Genomic DNA, 24364 nt, shown 5'->3' on the forward strand with positions numbered 1-24364 from the left:
CATTGCAATCCCATTTGCATGTTTGTTTGAATATTAATTTTGTTCATAACCTCTTTCTGCATACTATATGGCTAGGAAAGATGTCATCTTTACCATTTTGGTAATTGCCAGTGTTAATTTGTTTTTATTGGTAATTCTAGTTTCTATAGTTGTGGAAACTCCTGATAAAGGGAGATAAATTGTAATAACATATTTTCGCTAAACATATGTGGTGAAACATCAACACAAGTATTGTCTGCCAAGTTGTCAAACTTTCCGTCAATCCAAATTTCTCTCACACACTTAAAACACGATCTATGCTTAACAAACATTTGAAACAGCACCGTACACTCACTATCAAATGTTGAGCTAACAAAGTAAAGTGTGACAATTTTTTTGGTCATGCATAGGGTCTTATGAAACAGCGGTACGTACATGTACTGTTCGATCAAACTAACTTCAATTAGCTTAGCAGTGGCTAGATATTCTCTCTTATTGGGGATAGAAAATATTCCTCATATTTCATGGTTACAGTGATTAGCATATATTTGCCACTAGGTTAATATACCAACATTTTTAATGGGTGGATCTGTTTATAGTGTGAATGAAAAGTAGTCTTAAAAGCCAGTTTAAGGAAGATGTTTTTCGAAATGAACATGTAAGTCAAAAATTATATTTAGATGCTCCTCTTTGTACTTATTTAGGAAAAGTCAAGAAAGCAAAATACCAGTCTTATTGATTGTTCTCAAAAAGAGTCATGAGAAGAAGCTTGTAAAATGTGGAGTGCCGTATGATAGGTACCAGTCATGAAAGTCTACGAAGACTGAGCTTTTGTTTAATTCTTGCAGTTTATCACTAATATTAAATGTTTCTCAAACAGCAAATTTTAGAGTATCAACATTGCACTATACACCTTACAAACATTTAAAATGCAGGAAACATTACCCTCATGACTGCAAATGCATAAGTGTCGTAGAAGTAGTAGTATCAGTGGAAAGTCCAGGTTGGAATATCAGCAATATTAGATTTCTACTCACTGGAAAGATGATATATTGAATTGCAGACAGGCACAACTAAAGACTGTAACACATTTAGCTTTCAGTGCAAGCCGTCTTCAGTAAGGAAAAGAAAAACATAAACATTCACACAAGCAGGCACACCACTGCTATCTCCGGACAGAATGCAACTGTATCGTGTCGAGCAGGAGCAGCACTGCCATTGTGCACCACTCTCTGCCTGCGTACCCACCAGTGTTCTCTCCTTCTGTACTCCTCTCCTGTACTGCTCTCACCTCTCCCACCAGTTCAGCCACCTGACGCTATAGCTGGAAGCGTTGTTCTGCCACCTACCTTGTGGATGCTTCACAAGGTAGTGCCGACTCCTCCTCCCTCCCCCCCCCACCCCCACCCCTCCCTCCACGTGCTCTACTATCCCTCCGCCCTTCACTACTCCACTCAGGATTGGTTCTTGCCTGCTTGCGCATGCACGCCTGTGTGTGTGTGTGTGTGTGTGTGTGTGTGTGTGTGTGTGTGTGTGTTTGTGTTGGGTGGGGGGGAGGGGTGCTTCTTTCTTTGCCTTTCTAAAGAAGTCTTCGGCTGAAAGCCCGAAGTGTAGCAGTCTTCCCATTGTGCCTGTCTGCAACTCAATGTGTCGTCTTCGGGTTGAGTAGTAATCTATCCCTTTCATATTATTACCAGAAAATGTTAATTATTTTTGGGGTAAATTGTCATTATATGACTCTTCACATTCAAAATATTACATATCACTTTCCCAGTGTATTAAAATGCTAATGAATTAATTTTATTACACATTACAGCTGTTATAGTTATTTTAATTTTCTTGTCTCATTTTTATCTGAATTACAGATCACATGCTATCGCTTGTGTTAATCAGTTCATCATCAACCGAACTCAGGCCCTGATGATCCACATAGATTCCTTCCTGGAGGTAAGTATGGAGAGATCTAGACTTCTGATAAGGTGCTTTGTATATTTAGTCTAGTACTTACAGTCAAGTAGTATTGTTTTGTTTCTGTTAAATGTTCTCTTGAACCTGTTTATTTTCTCATAATAGCCTGCAAATGAATGATGTGAGATCATAGCGGTGGTTCCGTTTGTCCATCCTTTCAGTATTGTACGGACGTTGTTCAGAAACTACAGAAGTGTTAAAGTTATGCCATTGTTACAAGCTTAGAGAAATAAAGTTAATTCTTCTGTAGAACAATTGCACAACTATTGCGTTGTGTTTCTCTGGCCACTTCCTAGTTATGTATTTTTATTATGAGTTTTGGTTTTACAGAATCTGTTCCACTTAGCATCAGACGACGATCCTGAAGTACGCAAAAATGTTTGTCGAGCCTTGGTGATGTTGCTGGAAGTTCGTATGGATAGGCTTATACCAAACATGCACAACATTATTGAGGTGAGTTTTTCATTACTTGTTTTAAGGTGTACAGACCATTATGTATTGAACTGCAAGCTGTGAATTAGTTTGAATGATTTTTGTTGCAACAACACACACACTCACAAAATGGCTGGACTAAAAAATCTGTAATTGAAGTGTAGGTTACGGAGTAAAAAATTGGCCGCAATCATTTTCCTACTGCTCGTACAGCTTGTTGAAGTAATGCAACCCACTCTCAACACAGATGTTTCTTGGAAATCGACCACTTTGTCTTTCTTTCCCATATGTCATTCTTCCAACTTATGGTCAGTTATTGAGCTTTTGCTGTCTACAATGTTCTGATGTCATTCTGTGGGGGTTGTTACAAAATTTCAATGCTATTGTATTATATAAGATTTTCTCTCCAATATACAGTGTAACTTCGATTTTAATTTGTAGCCCCTGTGAAAAACCCATAAGATCAATGCTAAAAATTCCCCAATTTTACATTTGTTCCTAGTAAGGTTTACCTCAATTCTAAGTTCTTACTCGACGTCTCACTTGACTTCATCCCATTTTCTTCCTATTAACATCTAATGAACAAGTTATAAGTGGCTCAAAAGACATATGGTTCCCACCATGGGTAATGGCAGAATTAAGGGAATTTTTTTGGGCATTGTGGAGAGGGGAGATACGAGAGAGGAAATGCTTGTATGATCCACAAGCAGTGTTGCCAACACAACTTGCAACATTTAGCTACACTGCGCAATTATGATACAACTACTGCTAGGTCAACAGTCGATGCAGTTTTCTGGACTGAGCCAATGTGTGACAAAGAGGCCCAGCCACCACCTTGTCTTGTGGCAGTTATATCGCAGTCTCTTCATTTTTCGTGTATTTCCAGTGTATTGTATTCAGCAACAATATCAGTTGTCAACTTTATAAATTCAAACATTGAGAATCGAAGAATTGTCACCCATTTCCAGCTAGTGAACTCTTATTGGCTGGCAACTTGTCAAGTCACCACACCAGCACACAGAAAATGAGCTCACTTACTGTGTGTGAGGAGAGGGGGAATGGACCTTTAGTGACAGGAGTGCAGGTAGGGATTAAAGCATTTTATGAAGCGCAGAAAATATACTTTTCGTGCAAATGATGTGCTGTGACAGAGATGCCACACGAAAATAGAACAAGGGTTTTGCGATAACACATTTTAAAGACTTTAGTGTTCAAATCTGACACGATACAGTTGCAATAACTACATATGCTACTCATGTATATACTTTGCACCACACACTGTAGATCGTAAAGATTGGTGGCAGTGATAGAGCATGAAGTGAAACTCTGGCCCCTGAGCTTGCTTTCAAATTTACATTTTACACACTGTACAAAAATTCAGTGAGCCGACTTCTAATAAGCGTGTAACATCACTTAGGGAGTAATCTCATTTTTTCATGTTTCTGTTTCTCTCATCAAATTTAAAATAACACTTTAACAGTGGTAGGGGCAGCTCATAAGAAAAGCATTAAATAGTAATAGCAATGGTGACAAAGGGTGTCATTAAGTAGATATCTGCATTTATGCTTATGGTTTAATCACTTTGCTGCAGTGATGTTTTTAGTTTAATTCAACACTTTCATCAATTTTTGCTTTTTACTGTGTGAGCACTAAGGATGATCTCAGAAACACTTTTTACGTACTGTAGTCATAGCATATCAAAAAACAGCTTGATTATCTTGTACCCAGATACCAATTTCAATTTTTTTGATGAATTTTTACTTGCTGTTGCACATCTATGATTTTTAAGAACTGATGAAATTAATTACTACAAATTATTGTGTAAACCTTGTACTGTACCTTTAATTTCCTTCACTGAGATTTTATACATAGTATTGGAGAGTATTGCTATTTTTAATTCTACGTGCCGATTACATGTATTTTTGCCCATAAAATAGGAGCAGGGTTTAATGTTTTTCCACAATTCTGTATTTTCCTCAATTTTGCATTTTTTAAGTGCAGACTGCACAAAAATGTAAAATATGGGTTTCACAGTAATAGAAATGGTTCTAGGATGAATACATATTAATACTTAATTACGAATACAACCTTCATTTCATAAGGATGTGCAACATCTCTCTCTCTCTCTCTCTCTCACTCACACACACACACACACACACACACACACACACACACACACACACACACACACACCCTGCGGGTCCGGGGATTAGAATAGGCCCGAGGTATTCCTGCCTGTCGTAAGAGGCGACTAAAAGGAGTCCATCCCCCTCACGGGGGTAGTTAGCGCCTGCGTCCGGAGACAGACGGTTCCACGACCTATAATTGTGGTCTTTTTGGTTTTTCACTTCTCGTTTCTTCCTTCCTTTGGTTGGTTCCTTTCTTTGCTCTTCTCCACCTCACTGTCTTCCTTACTCTTTCCCTTGACTTCTCCTTGCCTCCTCATTGCCTTCTTCTCCTTGCCTCCTCATTGCCTTCTTCTCCTTGCCTCCTCATTGCCTTCTTCTCCTTGCCTCCTCATTGCCTTCTTCTCCTTGCCTCCTCATTGCCTTCTTCTCCTTGCCTTCTTCTCCTTGCCTCCTCATTGCCTTCTTCTCCTTGCCTTCTCTGGTCTCCGCCTCGGCGTTTGAGACAGTCTGTCCTCTTTCTCCCTCTCTCTCTTCTTTTTCCTCTTCTTCCTTCCTCCCTGTGCGTGCCTGAAGGCCGACCCACGCGTTCGCACGCGTAGCCGGTGACGGGGTAACGCGTAATTCCCCGCCCTGGGTAGACATGTAAGGCACGCGCGTACCCCCTGGTAAAGGCCAGGCCCGGGGAGGGGTGATTGCCTGAGCTGATACCTTCTGACCATGCCGATTGGTCCCTCCGTCTGTTTCTCGGGAGGTGTGACCTGAGGTGTAAACATTCACCTAAGGCGGGAGTGCCCTCTGAGAGGGTCCCCACAAGGAAGGAGCGCGCCATCGGAGACGCTGGCAATCATGGGGGATTCCTCCGCAATGGATTCTACTCCATCTCTCTCGACTTCTGCCCAAAAACGGAAACGTGACCAGCCACCAGTGACAAAAGTACTACCGCCTGCCCCACAGTTCCTCGTCGTTTCTCGATCTGAGGACGGAAAGGATTTTTCCTCTGTCAACCCTTTCATTATCCAGAAGGGCGTAGATGCCAGAGCCGGATCTGTCAAATCTTGTACCAGGTTGCGTAACGGTATCTTATTACTAGAAACTGAGAGTGCCTTTCAGGCACAAAAACTGCTTCGGGCCACACTCCTGTACACGTTCCCTGTCCGGGTGGAGGCCCACCGAACTCTGAATTCGTCTCGTGGTGTAGTCTATACTAGCTCCCTCGACGGATTGACTGACGAGGAGATTCAATCTTTCCTCGCTGAGCAGGGCGTGACGGCTGTCCATAGGGTCATGAAAAAGGTCAACAATGACCTTGTACCGACCCGGACACTTTTCTTGACCTTCGATAGTGTTAAGCTGCCATCGCGCATCAAGGCGGGCTACGAGGTTATTTCTGTTCGCCCCTATGTCCCGACACCTACGCGCTGCTACCAGTGTCAGCGTTTCAATCACACTCGACAGTCTTGTTCCAATGCGGCTAAATGTGTCACTTGTGGCAGGGATGCCCATGAGGGTGACTGTCCACCTCCGTCTCCTCGTTGTGTGAACTGTCAGGGTGACCATGCCGCATCCTCCCGCGACTGTCCTGTCTATAAGGAAGAACGCTGTATCCAAGAAATTCGGGTCAAAGAGAAAGTGTCCACCTCGGCTGCTCGCAAGCTATTGGCTAGTAGGAAGCCCGCGCTGCTCCCAGCGGGGAAATACAGTACTGTCCTCGCCTCTCCTCGGACTACCAGGGAGGTAGCAACCCAGACATGCGATCTGACCTTCAGCACCACGGTTGTCCGTTCGGCCAGTGCTAAGATCGCGCGGTCGACATCTCCTCTTCCTCCCATCACCCCACAGACACCAGCCCCTTCATCAGCTTCTGCTAAGACGAAGACCCCGAAGTCAGATGCACGGGCCTTCAAGAAGGAACCATCCCGTGCAGACTTCCTACGTACCTCGACCTCCCAGCCTTCGACCGGTACTTCCACCAAACGTCCTTCCAAAAAGGCTCATAGGAAGCACAGTTCTCCTTCTCCTCCACGGCGCATTTCTTCTCCTGCGCCACCCAGCGGTTGCCGCCCCAGGCCGTCATCCGTTTCGCCTGGCCGCACCGCTGGTAGCCGTACATCTGGCCGTTCACCGGCGGAGGAAGCTCCCCCTCCCGGCCATCCTCCCGAGATGGCCGATGAACCTATAGACCCAATGGACGATGACTGTCCGCCTACTGATAGCGGCGGCAGTGCTCGCTCGAAGCCAGGCCCTCAGTGGCCTTCGAGGTGACCCCTTCTTTCATCTTCCTTTTCTTACGATGGCACTTATTCACTGGAATATTCGCAGCATTCGCTCCAACCAAGAGGACTTGAAGTTGCTGCTCCGCTTGCACCATCCGCTCGTCGTAGCCCTCCAGGAAACGAAGCTACGCCCATGCGATCAAATTGCCTTGGCACACTACACCTCTGTGCGTTTTGACCTACCCCCTGTGGTAGGTATCCCAGCTCATGGAGGGGTTATGTTGCTGGTCCGGGATGATATTTACTACGATCCCATCACGTTGCACACCGGCCTGCAGGCAGTTGCCGTCCGCATTACTCTCCCCACTTTTACGTTTTCCTTTTGTACCGTTTACACTCCATCGTCATCTGCCATTACCAGGGCAGACATGATGCAACTTATTGCTCAGCTACCTGCACCATTTTTGTTAACTGGAGACTTCAATGCCCACCATCCCCTTTGGGGCTCTCCAGCATCCTGCCCGAGGGGCTCCTTGTTAGCAGACCTTTTCAACCAGCTCAATCTTGTCTGCCTCAATACTGGCGCCCCTACTTTTCTTTCGGACACATCTCACACCTATTCCCATTTAGACCTCTCTATATGTACTCCCCAACTTGCACGCCGGTTTGAGTGGTATGCACTTTCTGATACATATTCGAGCGACCACTTCCCGTGTGTTATCCATCTCCTGCAGCATACCCCCTCTCCGTGCTCCTCTAGTTGGACCATCTCCAAGGCAGACTGGGGGCTCTTCTCTTCCAGGGCGACCTTTCAGGATCAAACCTTCACAAGCTGCGATCGTCAGGTCGCACACCTCACGGAAGTCATTCTCGCTGCTGCTGAATATTCCATCCCTCACCCTACTTCTTCTCCACGTCGCGTACCGGTCCCCTGGTGGACCGCAGCATGTAGAGACGCTTTACGTGCTCGTCGACGTGCTTTACGCACATTTAAACGCCACCCTACAGTGGCGAATTGTATCAATTATAAACGATTACGTGCTCAGTGTCGTCGTATTATCAAAGAAAGCAAGAAAGCCAGCTGGGCTGCTTTCACAAGCACCTTCAACAGTTTTACTCCTTCTTCTGTTGTCTGGGGTAGCCTGCGCCGGCTATCTGGCACTAAGGTCCACTCACCAGTTTCTGGCTTGAAGGTCGCGAATGACGTCCTTGTGGCCCCTGAGGCTGTCTCCAATGCCTTCGGCCGCTTTTTCGCAGAGGTTTCGAGCTCCGCTCATTACCACCCTGCCTTCCTCCCCTGCAAACAGGCAGAGGAGGCTAGGCCACCTAACTTCCGCTCCTCGAATTGTGAAAGTTATAATGCCCCATTCACCATGCGGGAACTCGAAAACGCACTTGGCCGATCACGGTCCTCCGCTCCAGGGCCTGATTCTATTCATATTCAGATGCTGAAGAACCTTTCTCCTGCGGGTAAAGGTTTTCTTCTTCGTACATAGAATCGCATCTGGATTGAGGGACATGTTCCCGCATGCTGGCGCGAGTCTATTGTTGTCCCGATTCCTAAGCCGGGGAAGGACAAGCACTTGCCTTCCAGTTATCGACCTATCTCGCTTACCAGCTGTGTCTGTAAAGTGATGGAGCGAATGGTTAACTCTCGATTGGTTTGGCTGCTCGAGTCTCGACGCCTACTTACCAATGTACAATGTGGATTTCGTAGGCGCCGCTCTGCTGCTGACCATCTGGTTACTTGTCGACCTTCAGACCTTCATTATGAATAACTTCTTGCGGAAGCGCCCGACCGCAGCTGTGTTCTTTGATTTGGAGAAGGCTTACGACACCTGTTGGAGGGCGGGCATTCTCCGCACCATGCATACATGGGGCCTTCGCGGTCGCCTCCCTCTTTTTATTCGTTCCTTTTTAATGGATCGACAGTTCAGGGTACGTGTGGGTTCTGTCCTGTCAGACACCTTTCGCCAGGAGAATGGGATGCCACAGGGCTCAGTTTTGAGCGTCGCTCTCTTCGCCATCGCGATCAATCCAATAATGGATTGCCTCCCAGCTGATGTATCGGGGCTCCCTTTTCGTGGACGATTTTACCATCTATTGCAGCGCGCAGTGTACACGTGTCCTGGAGCGCTGTCTTCAGCGTTCTCTTGACCGTCTTTCCTCATGGAGTGTCGCCAATGGCTTCCGTTTTTCTGCCGAGAAGACGGTCTGTATTAACTTCTGGCGCTACAAAGAGTTTCTCCCACCGTCCTTAAGACTCGGTCCCGTTGCTCTCCCAATCGTGGAGACAATCAAATTTTTAGGCCTTACATTTGACAGGAAACTTAGCTGGTCTCCACATGTCATATTTGGCCGCCCGTTGTACTCGTTCTTTAAATGTCCTCTGTGTTCTCAGTGGTATGTCGTGGGGAGCGGATCGAACCTTCCTACTTCGTCTATATCGGTCGATCGTCCGCTCCAAGCTGGATTATGGGAGCTTCGTATACTCCTCTGCACGGCCATCCATCTTACGCCGCCTCAACTCCATACAACATCGGGGTTTACGACTTGCGATCGGAGCATTTTATATTAGTCCCGTAGAGAGTCTTCATGCTGACGCTGGCGAATTGCCACTCACCTACCGGCGCGATATACTGCTTTGTCGGTATGCCTGTCGGCTACTGTCAATGCCCGACCATCCGTCTTATCGTTCCTTTTTTGACAACTCTCTCGACCGTCAATACGGGTTGTATGTCTCTGCCCTGCTACCCCCTGGAGTTCGCTTTCGTCGCCTCCTTCAACACCTTAATTTTTCACTCCCTGCAACCTTTCGAGTGGGCGAGAGCCACACGCCAACTTGGCTCCAGGCTCAGGTCCGCGTTCACCTTGACCTCAGCTCGCTCCCAAAAGAGGTTACCCCCGGTTCGGTCTACCACTCCCGTTTTTTGGAACTTCGTTCGAAGTTCATCAACATGACTTTCATTTATACAGATGGCTCTAAGACCAATGACGGGGTCGGGTGTTCCTTTATTGTCGGGGCACAAAGTTTCAAATACCGGCTCCATGGCCATTGTTCGGTCTTCACAGCTGAGCTCTTTGCCCTCTACCAGGCTGTTCTTTACATCTGCCGCCACCGACATTCTGCTTATGTCATCTGCTCTGACTCCCTGAGCGCCATCCAGAGCCTCAGTGATCCGTACCCGATTCACCCTTTCGTACACCGGATCCAACGCTCTCTTCAGCAGCTGGTGGACGTCGGTTCTCCGGTTAGCTTTATGTGGGTTCCTGGCCATGTCGGTATCCCTGGGAACGAAGCTGCAGATGCCGCGGCCAAGGCTGCGGTTCTCCAGCCTCGGACAGCTTCTTGTTGTGTCCCTTCGTCCGATTTTAGCAGGGTCATTTGTCGGCGCATTTTATCGCTGTGGCATGCCGATTGGGCTGCACTTACAGACAACAAGGTTCGGGCCTTCAAACCTCTTCCCGTGGCTTGGACGTCCTCCTCACGCCCTTCTCGGCGGGAGGAGGTAGTTTTGGCCCGGTTAAGAATTGGACACTGCCGGTTCAGCCATCGCCATCTGCTGACGGCTGCGCCGGCGCCGTTCTGCCCATGTGGGCACTTGCTGATGGTTCGACACATTTTAATGTCCTGTCCAGATTTTAACACACTGCGTCTAGATCTTAACCTGCCAAGTACTTTCGATGCCATTTTAGCGGATGACCCACGAGCAGTTGCTCGTGTTCTTCGTTTTATTAATTTGACAAACCTCACTAAGGACATTTGATGATGCTGTTTTTTAATCCTATGCCTGTCAGTCGGTCTTTTATCGTGTTTTCCCTTTTAGTTGTTGTTGTCAACTTGTGCCTCGCGGTGCATTCTTAGAGTAGTCAGGGCGCTAATGACCTTTGAAGTTGTGCGCCCTAAAACCACAAAACACACACACACACACACACACACACACAGAGAGAGAGAGAGAGAGAGAGAGAGAGAGAGAGAGAGAGAGCGCTACTACTTCACATCTAAAATTCATCTACTGAATAGGAGTAGTTCTAATTCAGAAATTCTTTTGATTTGTGTTGTTGACGAAGAAGATTTGTGTGGAGAGGGAGGCTGTTCCTCTCATTTATCTTGCTCTTGAAATAGTTGTCAGTAAATATACTAATATAATTTTAATTATCATTAAATTTTAAATGATCATGAATAAACTGGGTAGTCGACAAAAATTATCGTCGTGCATTTGTTGGTGTTGTGTGTGCCGACTTTAGGTCGGTGAAGACGTAGTACTTACCACAAAGGATTTAAAATAATATATTGTCACAAAGTATTGATGATGTAAGTGAAACAATGTGTTCTGAAGCTGTCATTCTTAAAAAGAAATAATTGAAATTTAGCTCCATTAAATTTCAATCAGCCTTTTATTTATATATTTCACATTGCTATTATTTCTTCTTCTTCAGTTTCACATTTGCAAAGTTTGCCTATATGGAGATTATCAGGAAACTGAACAATTGAGTCGCTCATTTCCAAAACGTCCTTTATCCAATTTTTGTGGAAATTGAGTTATTGTTACCGTAGCCTTCATCAAATTTATTTTGCATCATATTAAACTACAGTTTTCGTTCAAAATGTCCTTTAAACCATTAAAATTTAGTAATAAAAATCCTGAAATATGCCTATTTAGTTTCAGAATGTCCCTTATCCAATCCAACAGGCCCGACTTGTATACTGCTAATTTTTTAACAAAACGACCTATACCCTTTGCCTTTTTCTAAGCAATGTGGTTCCTCCCCCCCCCCCCCCCCCCCCCCCCTCATAAGTGACTTTTACACACAGTGCAACTACCAACCATTTTAAGGAATAGGTAATTTAAAATTATCATGTAGGGTATTTTTCCAGTGAAATGTGTTGTGGTAGAACTGACCGTCAGCTGAAGCTAAGTTTTGTTTACTGTTGACGATAGGTTTTGTTTATTGTGAAGTTGGTGCTTGTTTTGTGTGTTCACCACGGCGTTTTTGCTAGTTTTTACTGTCAAAATTCTTACCAGTAACTGAAATTAGGCTGTTTTTAAGTATTCTTCTGCATTTAAAGTGAGCTTCTTGCTTTAAAAGTGTACTATACAGGCAGTGTTATAGGCCTAAAAGTTGATAAACTTTGTGGTTAACCTATGGAGGAACTACAACTTCAAACTAATGAACAATAGGTTATTGAGGGACCAAAGATAACAGCATGCCAGAAGAACAAACGAAGGAAAACCTATAAAGGATCTAAATAAATGGAAAAAGTGGAAGCTCTACACTTCAAAGACTTTGCCAAGACTACCACAGTGCCTTCACTCTGATCAAGTTTTTGAGTGTAATCAGCATATAGTGCAAGATGTTCGTAAGTTTCATGGAGGCTTTTATTCTTCGAAGAATAAAATTGATCAGGATAACTATATACTTAAATATACTGTGAGTGAAACACCTAAATTGAGAACCAATGAAGATGACTGAAACAAATCGCTGGAAATTGGAATTGCTATCTAATCCCACATACCAAATCTGGAAACATTCCTTTGGTTTGGGTATCCTTTTGTGTCATACTTGCTGTTAGTGAGAAAAAGACCTCAAACAGTTCGTAAGAGACATTTCCACTCCATAAATCTAGCTGTAGAGAATAGAGGAGGAGACCATAAGTCTAAGCTGTTTGAGGCTAAAAGGCATTCTGTTAATTCATTCATAGAGAGCCTCTGCCCACTTGAAAAACATTATTGCAGAAATACCAGAATAATAAGATGGTATTTTTTGAACCACCTTTCAATATGTTAGTTTCACAAGGCATACAGTTCAAGAGTAGAAAGTGCTCTTACAGTTTCATATCTATATTTTTATGAAATATTTGTCAAAGATTATAACTTGAGCTTTGGCCCTCCTGCTGTTAACAAGTGCTCAAAGTGCATCCAGTTTTAGTTGAAATCAGACAGCGGGGACAAATGGGTTGAAATTGATTTCAGTCTCCACAAAAAGAGGGCAGAAGCATTCTTTAACATACTGAAAACTGAAAATGAAATCACCCTATCTGTTGACTGCCAAAAGAATTTGGTTTTTCTCAAAATCCCTGACCAGGCAGCTTACTATAGTCGGCAGTTCTATTTATTTAACTTCACTATCTGCCAAGGTACATCTGAAGATAAGCAAACAAAAAACCATGTTTTTGTATATCACTGGACAGAATCGGACTTCGAAAAAGGTTTGAATGAAATTGAATCGACAGTTTTTCACAGGCTAAAAAATAGTTGCTTGGAAGGCTCTTTGCAGATGGTTGTGGAGGACAAAACTGGAACAGTTTAATGATGATTTTGCTTCAATACCAGTTGGTAAATGAAGCACCACCAAATATTAAAGACATTGTTTTAGTATTCCCTGTACCAGATAATTTGTATGTGCCACCTGATTGCATATTTGACAGAATTGAGAAGGAAATTCAAAATTGCGACACTATTATTAAGCCTGAGAAATACATTGAAATCTCTAAGGACTGTGGAACTGTTTTCAGTATGACTGAGAGCTGTAATGTTTTTGACTGGAAGAAAGTATGCGAAAATTGCCAAAAGAAGTCCTTAAATTGGCACTTCAAATTTTCAACTGCTAAAATATTTATTATAACACTAACCAACCTGTGAAGTACTTGTTGCAGATTAACATTGGTATAACACCAATCTCAGAAAGGCATAAAAAGTACTCAAACCTGGATTTAAAGTTCAAAACTTTCAACTATCATTAGTACTACCTCGAGTAATGGTAAAAGAGCTGAAAGTGAAAGATGTCAACAAGCTTCTGACTTTCTACTTTTGGGGGAAAACTGGGCTCAAAATGAAGACCAGGCCTTAAAAAAAAATTAGATCCAATCCAGTACAGAATAGACCTGAAGAACAATCTGATGATGAAAACGCCGGTGGACACATGGATGATGAAAATGGCTTCTAATTGCTTCACAGCAGTTAATAGGACAAATTCAGATTTAAATAAGTAAATGACTACCCTTTTGAAACTTTTAAAATTGTTTTCTGTAATTGTGTAGATTTAATGTAATGTTATTTTTTAATAATTTTCTGGTAAAGGTATGTTTCTGTTTCCCTAACTTAAAAAGAAATTATTTCGGTTTTAAAAATACCTACAGATATTGTTTCCATAAAAATTAAATTATATACATTTACTGAGAAATCACTGTTTATACTTTTTCCCCTATTTCCTTATCTAAAGTTATTATTTTCAAAATATCTCTTCTCCATATTTTGGTTCCAAAACGTCCATTATCCAAGAGGTTTTTTATTTATGACAAAATTTTGAAATATGTTATTTTTAAGATGTATTTTAATAACAGAAATAGGTAACTAAGAAACATGCAGAAAAAATTTCAAGTTTATACAACAGAAATTGTTAAATACATTTTTTACTAATTACCGAAATTTATGCTGATTGGGTAAAAGGACATTTTGGAACAAAGCGACTCAGTTGTTCTTTCTGCTCTATTTATTATGTTCGTCATGTTCTGGATAGATTTTTATTTGCACAAGACTGAATGTTTTTGTTATAGCATTCCTAGCCTTTGAGGAGAATATAAGTACAGCAAAAGTTAAAGAAAACAGTGGAGTCTTCCACTATGCTAAATTGAAGATAAATTAAAATTGATGGTGATGTATTTTTCTTGTTGTTTCCATTCATTTACATACATTGTCATGATGATGATATGTTGCAGTACATGCTGTTGCGGACCCAGGACCCAGATGAGGGGGTGGCTCTTGAAGCATGTGAATTCTGGCTGTCGCTTGCAGAGCAGCCAGTATGTAAGGAAGCACTGTCCCCACATTTGACAAGGCTTGTGCCAGTTCTTGTTCGTGGGATGAAGTATTCGGATATTGACATCATTTTGCTGAAAGGTGATGTAGAGGAAGATGAAGCTGTACCAGATCGAGAGGAAGATATTAGACCAAGGTTTCACAAGTCACGAACACACACTGTGAAACACTCTGATGAGAATGGGGAAGACGAAGGTGCTGGTGACGACGACGATGCAATGGATGATGATAGCTCATTGTCTGATTGGAATCTGCGTTAGTATGACAATGTGAAACCATTTAGAAATTTTCAGTGTTTACCATTCTCACTGTGTTCTTTATTATATTCAGTTCAACTCATGTCGAAGTGAAATCAAACAATGAAAAGCCAGACCAATGTAACAGTATTATGAAAAGGATAGATTACTACTCACCATAACGAGGAGACATTTATTCGCAGACAGGAACACCAAATAGACTGATTTACATATTTACATGTGAGCTTTCAGCCTAAAGGCTTCCTTCTAACAGAGAAAACACACATTCACACAAGCACAACTCGCACACAGATGACCACTGTGTGTGTGGTTTTTTTGAGTGGGCAGCTCACATGTACAGCAGTCTTTTCGTTGTCCCTGTCTGTGACTCATCTCCTCTATATGCTGAATAGTAGTCTACACTTCACATAATATTTTGTTTTGGAAGTAAATAGTTTATGGTACCACCCAGGGGTATAAAACTGCAAGCTGATCTATTCCAACTCCATATACATATGGTATGTAATATGTCCAGTTAGGAAATGAAATGACTGTGTGTTTTTGTTTTACTAGAATTTTATATTGAATTGTAGACAGTTACAATGAAACGACTAGTCTTTTCATTGTGCCTGTCTGCGACTCAACATCTCCTCTACATGAGGAGTACCAATCTATCCTTTTCATAATATTATTGTTATTCCATCCGGGACTTTCCATTGTTTGAAATTTTATATTAATAATGTGAAAATGAATTTACTGAACAAATTAACCATCTGGATCAGCACAGTGTATATTTTTGATAGTTTCAGACAGACCTACAGATAATTTTCGTCTGAAGATGTGGGTAGGGGTCGGAAGGGTCAAAATTACAGTTGTAATAGGCAATCTGTTTGTCCTCGCTGGTTCTGGAATATCCTTTCCCATTGTCAAAATGTCTGCGGATGTGCATGTTCAGAGACTCCAAGGAAGCAGTGCAAAGCCGTCACCACTAATAATTATCGGTTGTAAATGTTCAGAATTTAACACCTTTTATGAATATGAGTAAATTTATACCATGTATTCATTCGCATCTTATGATCATACTGCTTGGCTTCCAGAGTAGAACTCAACGTGGTTCTTGAAAGAGGTTTGATCACGTTTAACTTGGTAAAGATGACTCTCAGCTGCTTAGTGGTGTCATTGAGTTAATGCCTGACAAAGAAACCCCTCCTCCAGTGTTACATGTACGAGGATGCTTGTTGAGCGTTGAGTTTTGTGGCTATTGGCAAGGATACAGAACAGAAGTATCACTATACTCAGGTATCAGCATCACTGCTAACAATTACATCAGCTCTAACTAGTAGTGTCTTTATATATCATATTTTACAGACTATGATACACTTCTTTCTTTGAAAATTTGTCTCCAAAATTCAGGTGCATCTTATACTTGAAATTAATATAAAAATGTCCAGCGTTTGGTTTAAAATTCCCACCACTTTAAATGGCCATATATTCAGTACCGTGTGAAACCTGTATCTGGTAACATGGATTTAACTGGCAGCAGAAATCCACCGATGCAAAGAACATGAGTTGTAGGGATTCACAAGCCTCCTAACACTGTCTCCCTACCTCCCCTCCATCACAAACCCAGAACACTGTTTAGCTTATGATGCATCAATGCAGTCTATGGTGTCAGTGAACTTGAATTGAAAGTGATTTGTGTTATCAGTAACAGTGAAATATGTTTGTTTTAGCTAGTCTCATAATGGGAAAAAAAGGTATTCATATGATGCAGGCTATAAATTGAAAGTAATAGCATATGCAGAATAACATGGAAACAGAGCAGCCGAGCAGCATTTCGGTCCTCCACCAACAAAAAACCATTTATGATAAAAAAAAAAATCAGGAAGATTGATTGTGCCAATAGAGGACTGAATGCAGAATGGCCAAAACTAGATGGCATATTGAAATGGATTCAGCAACCCTGCCGAAATGGCATTGGAATTAATAGAAAAACGATTCAAATAAATGCTCATAAGGTAATGCTACAGTGGAATTTAACAGGCTTTAAGGGTGGAGTTGGTTGGTGCTACAGGTTTATGAAGTGTCATTGACTTAGCATGTAAACCAAAACCAAAATATATCAGAAAATGCCATAAGAGTATGAGGAGAGAGTATTATCTTCCCACCACTTTATTATTCAACATCGAAAGAACCATTGTCAAATTAAGCATAAAAGCAAATGTTGACAAAATTCCTCTGACATTTGATGCACTGAGTAGCAGGACTGTTACCATGAAAGGTGCGAAAACTGCAACTATAAAAACAAGGGGACATGGAAAAATGCACTACACTGTTGTCCTTTCTTGTTGCGCTGATGGTACTAAATTTAATCCAGTGATCATTTTCCAGCACATAACAATGCCAAAACCTTCTGAAATACCGCCAGGTGGTGGTCATGTACATGACAAGGGTTGGATGGACGAGGCTGGTATGAAGTTATGGATTAACAGAGTGTTGGAGAGAAGGAAAAGTGCTTCATTGAAGAAGAATTCTCTTCTTGTACTAGATCAGTTTAGCAGTCATTTGAAAAAACTCTGTGAAAGAAAAATTGAGACAGGGAAATACAGAACTTGGTGTTATTGTGGGAGGAATTAGTTCACAATTGCAACCTCTTAATGTCTCAATAAATAAAACATTTAATGTGTATATGGGAGAGGAATGTCACAAAATGGTGATGGATGAAAGCAACAATCAAACAAGTGTGTTAGTGGATAAAACAGTGGTCTAGAGTGAGAGAAGACGTTGTGAAATATTTCGGAAAGTGCAGCAGAAGTAACACTCTCGGTGGCAGTGAAGACCATCTTTCGTATGTAGATGACATCAGTGATGACAAAGAGGAAGAAAGTTCAGATGACAATTTTCAGGGATTTTAAATGCCAGTTCAGTTTTGTAAACTAAGGATTTTTTTAGTCTGGCTTTGCAATCTAATGATAAAAATGTTATTTTTTTGCTTAAAAATTAAGATGTGTCTTAGTCTGTAGCATCTTACAGTCCGTAAAATACGGTAATTATTCCGTCGTGGAATTTACCTGAAAAGTGGTTTTCTTTTTTTTTGGAAGTTCAACAATAAAGACTAGAAATGAGCTCTGTAAACTCAACAGTGAATCCAATGACGTCATCTCCAAATTTGCAGTCACCTTGTGTTCATAGACCCAACTCGTTAGTCTCCGCCATTGCCCATGTGTCACTTGCATCTGTCGTCGAATACAAGTGGACTCTAGTCGCTCGGAAAAGAGAGCGCACGCGCGCGCACACACACACACACACACACACACACACACACACACACACACACACACACACACACACACACAGGAGCACGCGCGTGCCCAAGGGAGAATTCGAACCTCTGACAGTGGCAGCCGCGCGGAGCACAACAAGACGCCTCAGACCATGTGGCTACCCCGCACACCACACCATACCATTATAATGACTGATGAGTTAGCAGTGAATATTCTGTGTATACGTACTTTGATTTAGATGTATATTTATACTGGGTGATTCAAAAGTAACTGTACACACTTAACGGATGTAATGTATGTATGTATCAGAATAGGAGTAAAGTGTTTTAGTTTTGTCTGGAATTGCTTTATTCAAAGTTACAGTGCATAATGTAATTTATAGAAGGCATTATATCATGAGCCAGACAAGGTTTTGGTAGGTTGTGTTAACTGCATATCAACTAATGTTGCTTTGTAGACCCCCCACCCCCTTACACTACTCATTTGATTCTGGCATGAAATGCCTTAGCTTACTTGATTTCGGTGCGGTCCGTTGTATTTTATGGCACTGTTCTACCTACATTTGTTGTCAGTTGTCAGTAGTTCATAGACTACAGTAATTATATGCAGTATGATGGTTTAGTCAGTGAATATTTGGTATGGCGGAGGGGGGGGGGGGTGTCAGGGGGGGGGATGGTTGGTTGTATAATATAATGTTATAAATCCAAATAGTGATAGACTTCTTGCACTTCCTACAGTTTACCGTATTGGATATATTGCTCACCTTTGTATTATTCTTGATCATATACAGTCATCATCATGAATTATTCTTGTGGTCCAACTGTCCTGTCCCACCACCATATCAAGGCGGTCAGGTACACGCAATATTTGGTAATTTCCGAAAAGCATTTGACTCGGTGTCACACCTACGCTTATTGTCAAAAGTATGATCATATGTGGTATCAATTGAAATTTGTGACTGGATTGAGGACCTTTCGGTAGGGAGTACACAAGCATGTTATCTTGGACAGAGAATCGTCAGATGTAGAAGTAAGTTCAGGTATTCCCAAGGGAAATGTGTTGGTGTCCTTGCTGTTCATGTCGTATATTAATGACCTTGCAGACAATATGAACAGTAATCTCACTCTTTTTGCAGATGATGCAGTTGTCTGTAATGAAGTACTGTCTCAAAGAAACTGCATAATAATTCAGTCAGATCTTGAAAAGATTTCAAAGTGATAAAAAGATTGGCAACTTGCTTTAAATGTTCATAAGTGTAAAATTGTGCACTTCAGGAAAACGAAAAAATGTAGTATCCTAAGACTATAATACCAATGAGGCAGTGTTGCAATCGGCTAAGTCGTACAAATACCTGGGTGTAACACTTCGTAAGAATGTGAAATGGAATGATCACATAGGCTCAGTCATTGGTAATGTAGGTGGTAAACTTTGGTTCACTGGTAAAATACTGGAGAAGTGCAGTCAGTCTGCAAAGGAAATTACTTGCCAATAATTTGTGCAACTGGTTCTAGAATATTGCTCTAGTGTGTGGGGCCCATACCATATACTAGCAGGGGATAGTGAACATATACAGAGAAGGGCAGCATGATTGGTCACAGGCTTGTTTAATCCATGGGAGAGTGTCACAGAGATGTTGAACTGAAGTGGAAGACTCCCATAAATAGGTGTGAACTATCCTGAGAAAGTCTATTACCAAAGTTTCAAGAACCACCTTTAAATGATTACTCCAAGAATATATTGCAATCCCCAATGTATCTCACAGGGATTATGAGGATAAGATTAGAATAATTACAGCACACACACACACACACACACACACACACACACACACACACACACAAAAACAAGAGGCTCTCAATCAATCGTTCTTCCTGCACTCCATAAGTGAATGGAATGAGAAGACACCCAAAAACTAATACAATGAGATGTACCCTCTGCCATGTAGTTCAAGGTGGTTTGCAGAGTATAGATGTTCGTAGATAATATGAACTTTTTCTTCTGGACTTTGAACTTGTTCTTCTTCTCTTGCAATGGCAGAGCCCCTTAATTACAGCTTGAAATAGCCTAAATCTTCAACACAACTTTGGTGATCCTCTTCTCCCACCCATCCACGACACCACCAACTCACTGTCAAAGCATATCTATATCCCTGTGCAATGAGTGAGTGGTGCTTATCTCCTGATGACTTGTCGCTGCTCTCTTTCTTAACTGTTTATGCACCCTCTGTACAAAAACAGATTGGAACACAATATATACTGCTTTTTCCTACACTACTTTATCATCTATCACAATAATCTTGAGCAGGTACGAATATTAATAGTGAGGAGGGTTTTTGATGAAAAGCCTCATGACACTAAATATCCCTGCACTAAAAAATGTCATGCCAAATTACCAATTTATATTTATCTATTTTATTTACTCTAGATGTATTTCATTTATAATCTCATTACTGATTGTTACTCCATAATTCATCATACTTAAAAAATATTTAGAAAAAACATACATTGTTCATTATGATGACAGTATTATGAAAAGAATAGCTCACTATAAAGCAGAAATGCTGAGTCACAGATAGACAAAACAAAAGGACCTTCAAACAAGTATCTGCTGTGTGGTAATATAGTTGTTATTCCATCCTGGATTTTCCATTGTTTGATTGATCATTATAAATATCATGGCATATTTAAGCCTTGCAGCATGTCATGACTGTTTTACTTGTGCAATGCGTTTACACTTGTTTCTTTGAAATTGCTTAACTTATCTCAGTAGATGGGTAAAATTTGCTCTCCTAGTACTTTATCTCATTTAAGAGATCGATTTTCTTTAACTGATTCTTAAGACTTTGTTTTATATTCTCTTATACATACTTTCATTACTATTTCCTGTTTCAGAGGAATCCTAAATTGAGTGTACCTCCTTTAGTTCCAAGTGCACATCCAAATTTCAAATATTTCTGCATTAATATACATGCAGATGTAAAAGGTTCCCATGCCCTGTAGTTAGAAAAATTATCTAGCCTAACAAGCTGGGCAACCTGTTCTTTGGCATGATCAGTTGGCACTCCAATCCTTTAAAAGGTTACATTGCATAATTGCTGATCCCCTTCTGTGGGTAGACACTGTGCAACCTTACTTTTAATCATGTGAAAGTGCCTCATACAAATTTCCTACTGATGTATGGTACAGGCCATTTTTTTCTCAAATGTACCTGACCTACAGCCTAGATCAGTCTCTTTTCATGGATCTTTCTGCCTGCCTTTTTATTTGTACATTCTCTTAACACATGTTTTCTTTCCTTTTTATTTTAAAGCAATAGTAGAGCACCTTGTTATCTTTTCTCCTGGTTTTCCTCCCTTATATCAGTTCGAAGAGATTCCTTCAGATATCAACCTACACTCTTTGTAGTTTCATATGTTACAATCCAGTTGCTCTAGTTACCTACTTTTATTCAAAGCAAATCCAGGTACTCATAACTGTTATACAGTATTGTGTGTTTGGCATGTCAACATCCATGCATATTCTGCTTTGCACCTGCCTGTTCTCCTGAAAAGCTTTGATATGCCTAAATCTGTTTTCACTTAAATTACTTGCTGTAGTTCTCAACATCTTATGTCTCACAAGAGTAGAGCAATATTGTGAAAACAGTTCTCAACATCTTATGTCTCACAAGAGTAGAGCAATATTGTGAAAACAGGGTCAAAGTAAACATACATGACAAAGGTTCCACAGTGGGGCCATTGCTTATGGAAAGACAAAAATAAAACCGGGCCTCCTAAAGGAGAAAAAAGAAAAGGAACAAAATGGATTCGTTGAAATTGAAGAAGAAAAGATGGCAGAACCCAGAGACAGATTCCCCCCCCCCCCCCCCAAAAAAAAAAAAAAAGGAAAGACCCCCCCACCTGCTTAAGTTCTTCATTCTTCATTGAAATGCCTGAAGATGAAGAGTGTTAACATGCCCAATAGAACAGCTTGTTTCGGCTTCACCATACAGGCTCTGAAACTTGACTACAACAAACCCCTATTGTGTACCTGGAGTGAGTGATCCAACACAAAAAGTAAACCATAATTTGTCAAGTGTAAATCGTTCTTGTCTCAAGTTGGGTCTAATGTCCATGTTTTTTCACCATATGCATAAATTTTCTTCTTCTTTCTTGTAATTAGTCTTCAGTTTATTTGATTCATGTGGTAACTATTGTCTAAAGATATGGCAACTAATCATTATATTAACTATATCTCTCTGATTTTTTAATGATGATGTAGCTTGACATCAATGATATTATATCTCACATGCATTTAACAGATGACTATTAACAGTTCATTTCGTTTTATGGTTTGTTTATAATATTGCATAACAGAAATAACATCTGATTTTGCGGACTTTATTTTACTTTACTTTTAACAAAGTAGTGGTTTATAAATCTTCAGCATATCTATGCTGTATAGTGCCTTTTCTTGACCGTTATTGGGTCAACCAAGAAAACAGCTTTTGGATGAGGTATACTTAGTTTTTATGTGGGTCACTGCAATAAGGAGTCCGCCGCTCGTGGTCTCGCGGTAGCGTTCTCGCTTCCCGAGCACGGGGTCCCGGGTTCGATTCCCGGCGGGGTCAGGGATTTTCACCTGCCTCGAGATGACTGGGTGTTTGTGTTGTCCTCATCATTTCATCATCATCCAGGAAAGTGGCGAAATTGGACTGAGCAAAGGTTGGGAAATAGTACGGGCGCTGATAACCGCGCTGTTGAGCGCCCCACAAAACAAACATCATCATCATCCACTGCAATAAGGAAAAAAATTGTTTCATTCTGTACATTAGAACTGTGGTGTACTTATTTGACTAATACTTGGTCATCTGTATTAAATGTCAGCATTCTCATTGTTGTTGTGTTGTGTGGTCTTCAGTCCTGAGACTGGTTTGATGCAGCTCTCCATGCTACTCTATCCTGTGCAAGCTTCATCTCCCAGTACCTACTGCAACCTACATCCTTCTGAATCTGCTTAGTGTATTCATCTCTTGGTCTCCCTCTACAATTTTTACCCTCCACGCTGCCCTCCAGTACTAATTGGTGATCCCTTGATGCCTCGGAACATCTCGTACCAACCCATCCCTTCTTCTTGTCAAGTTGTGCCACAAACTCCTCTTCTCATTATATTTTGCTAATGGTTTTTCAGCTGTTTGCTGTAACTGATTCCTTACTATATCTCCTAAATTTTCTCTTCCTATCCTTCGTATCGTATTGTTGTTTAGTCATTTAAATAATTTAAGCAAGGACTTACCAATAAATTTATGCTTGATTACTTCCACTGGGTATAAACCTGTAGATAGATGTGGTAACTCATTCCATATAACGTGAAATGCCAGTATCATTTGTGCCCAAGTGGTGGTATGTTTGGTAGGGCAACATGTCCTGTAAAACCTTCAAATTTCCTTCATAATACATTCATATGGGTTCGGTTTTGGGCTATGCTTTGATATAGTATGTACGTCGTACCAAGCTTAAGAACTCCTTAAAATTTTTACTTGTAAATTGTGTACCATTCTCAGTTAAGTCTTTTCATTTTCCCAACACCCACAAAGTAATTATGCGTACAGTTAATCACTGTACCTGTGTTCGTATGCTTAATAGAATATAGTGTGATACACTTTGACCAACATCGTAAAATAATGTAAATATGTTACACCTCCCCCAACCATCTCTAAAGGGCTGTAAAAATCCGATGCCATTTTTAAGTCATGTGAACTCTTCAGTAAAATAGGATAAATTGTGTAATTAATGCCACTGTTATCATCCTCAGCTTTTTGACAATATTGGCATTTCCAATAAAACTTTTTCATATGTTTTCCACATTTATATGTACCAAAGTGACCATAGCCTTTAAGTGTGAACCATAGTAACTAGATCTGAGTGGATAGCTTCTGATATTGCATGTGTGCATTTCTTCTCCAGAATAACATTTTATTCACAAGTACCCATAGGTGTTGTTCTAATGATAATAATGATTCTTATTCCCAGTGTTGAAGTTTACTTTTAAAATAGTCATCCTCCCCTAATCCTTGTCTTATCTGCCCTAAGTTTTGTACTTCATTCTTTGTATAGCTTAAACGTAAGAAATTAATTAATTAAAAAGGCTACTGCAGGTGCTTTAGTTCTTTTTGTATCTTTCATACCCAGAGGTAACCTTGACAAGGCATCTGGAACTTGATTTGTAAAACCCTTTATACATTTTATGTTTATGGTTAACTGTTGAAGAAACAATACCCATCTTATCAAATGCATGTGCATCTGCTTTCCATTAATAAGTTAAG

General features: G+C 41.1%; 1 protein-coding gene across 1 annotated transcript in view; it reads left to right on the forward strand.

Moving 5' to 3' along the window:
• LOC126088116 (transportin-1) overlaps nt 1-24364 on the forward strand; it is a 178659-nt gene that overhangs the window by 62498 nt on the left and 91797 nt on the right. Inside the window, exons 6-8 of the mRNA XM_049906215.1 lie at nt 1845-1926; nt 2278-2400; nt 14442-14796. Of these exons, the coding sequence (XP_049762172.1) occupies nt 1845-1926; nt 2278-2400; nt 14442-14796 (560 nt within the window). The remainder of the gene's footprint in view (nt 1-1844; nt 1927-2277; nt 2401-14441; nt 14797-24364) is intronic.

The sequence above is a fragment of the Schistocerca cancellata genome, chromosome 6 (assembly GCF_023864275.1).
Source record: "Schistocerca cancellata isolate TAMUIC-IGC-003103 chromosome 6, iqSchCanc2.1, whole genome shotgun sequence".
NCBI classification, from domain to species: domain Eukaryota; kingdom Metazoa; phylum Arthropoda; class Insecta; order Orthoptera; family Acrididae; genus Schistocerca; species Schistocerca cancellata.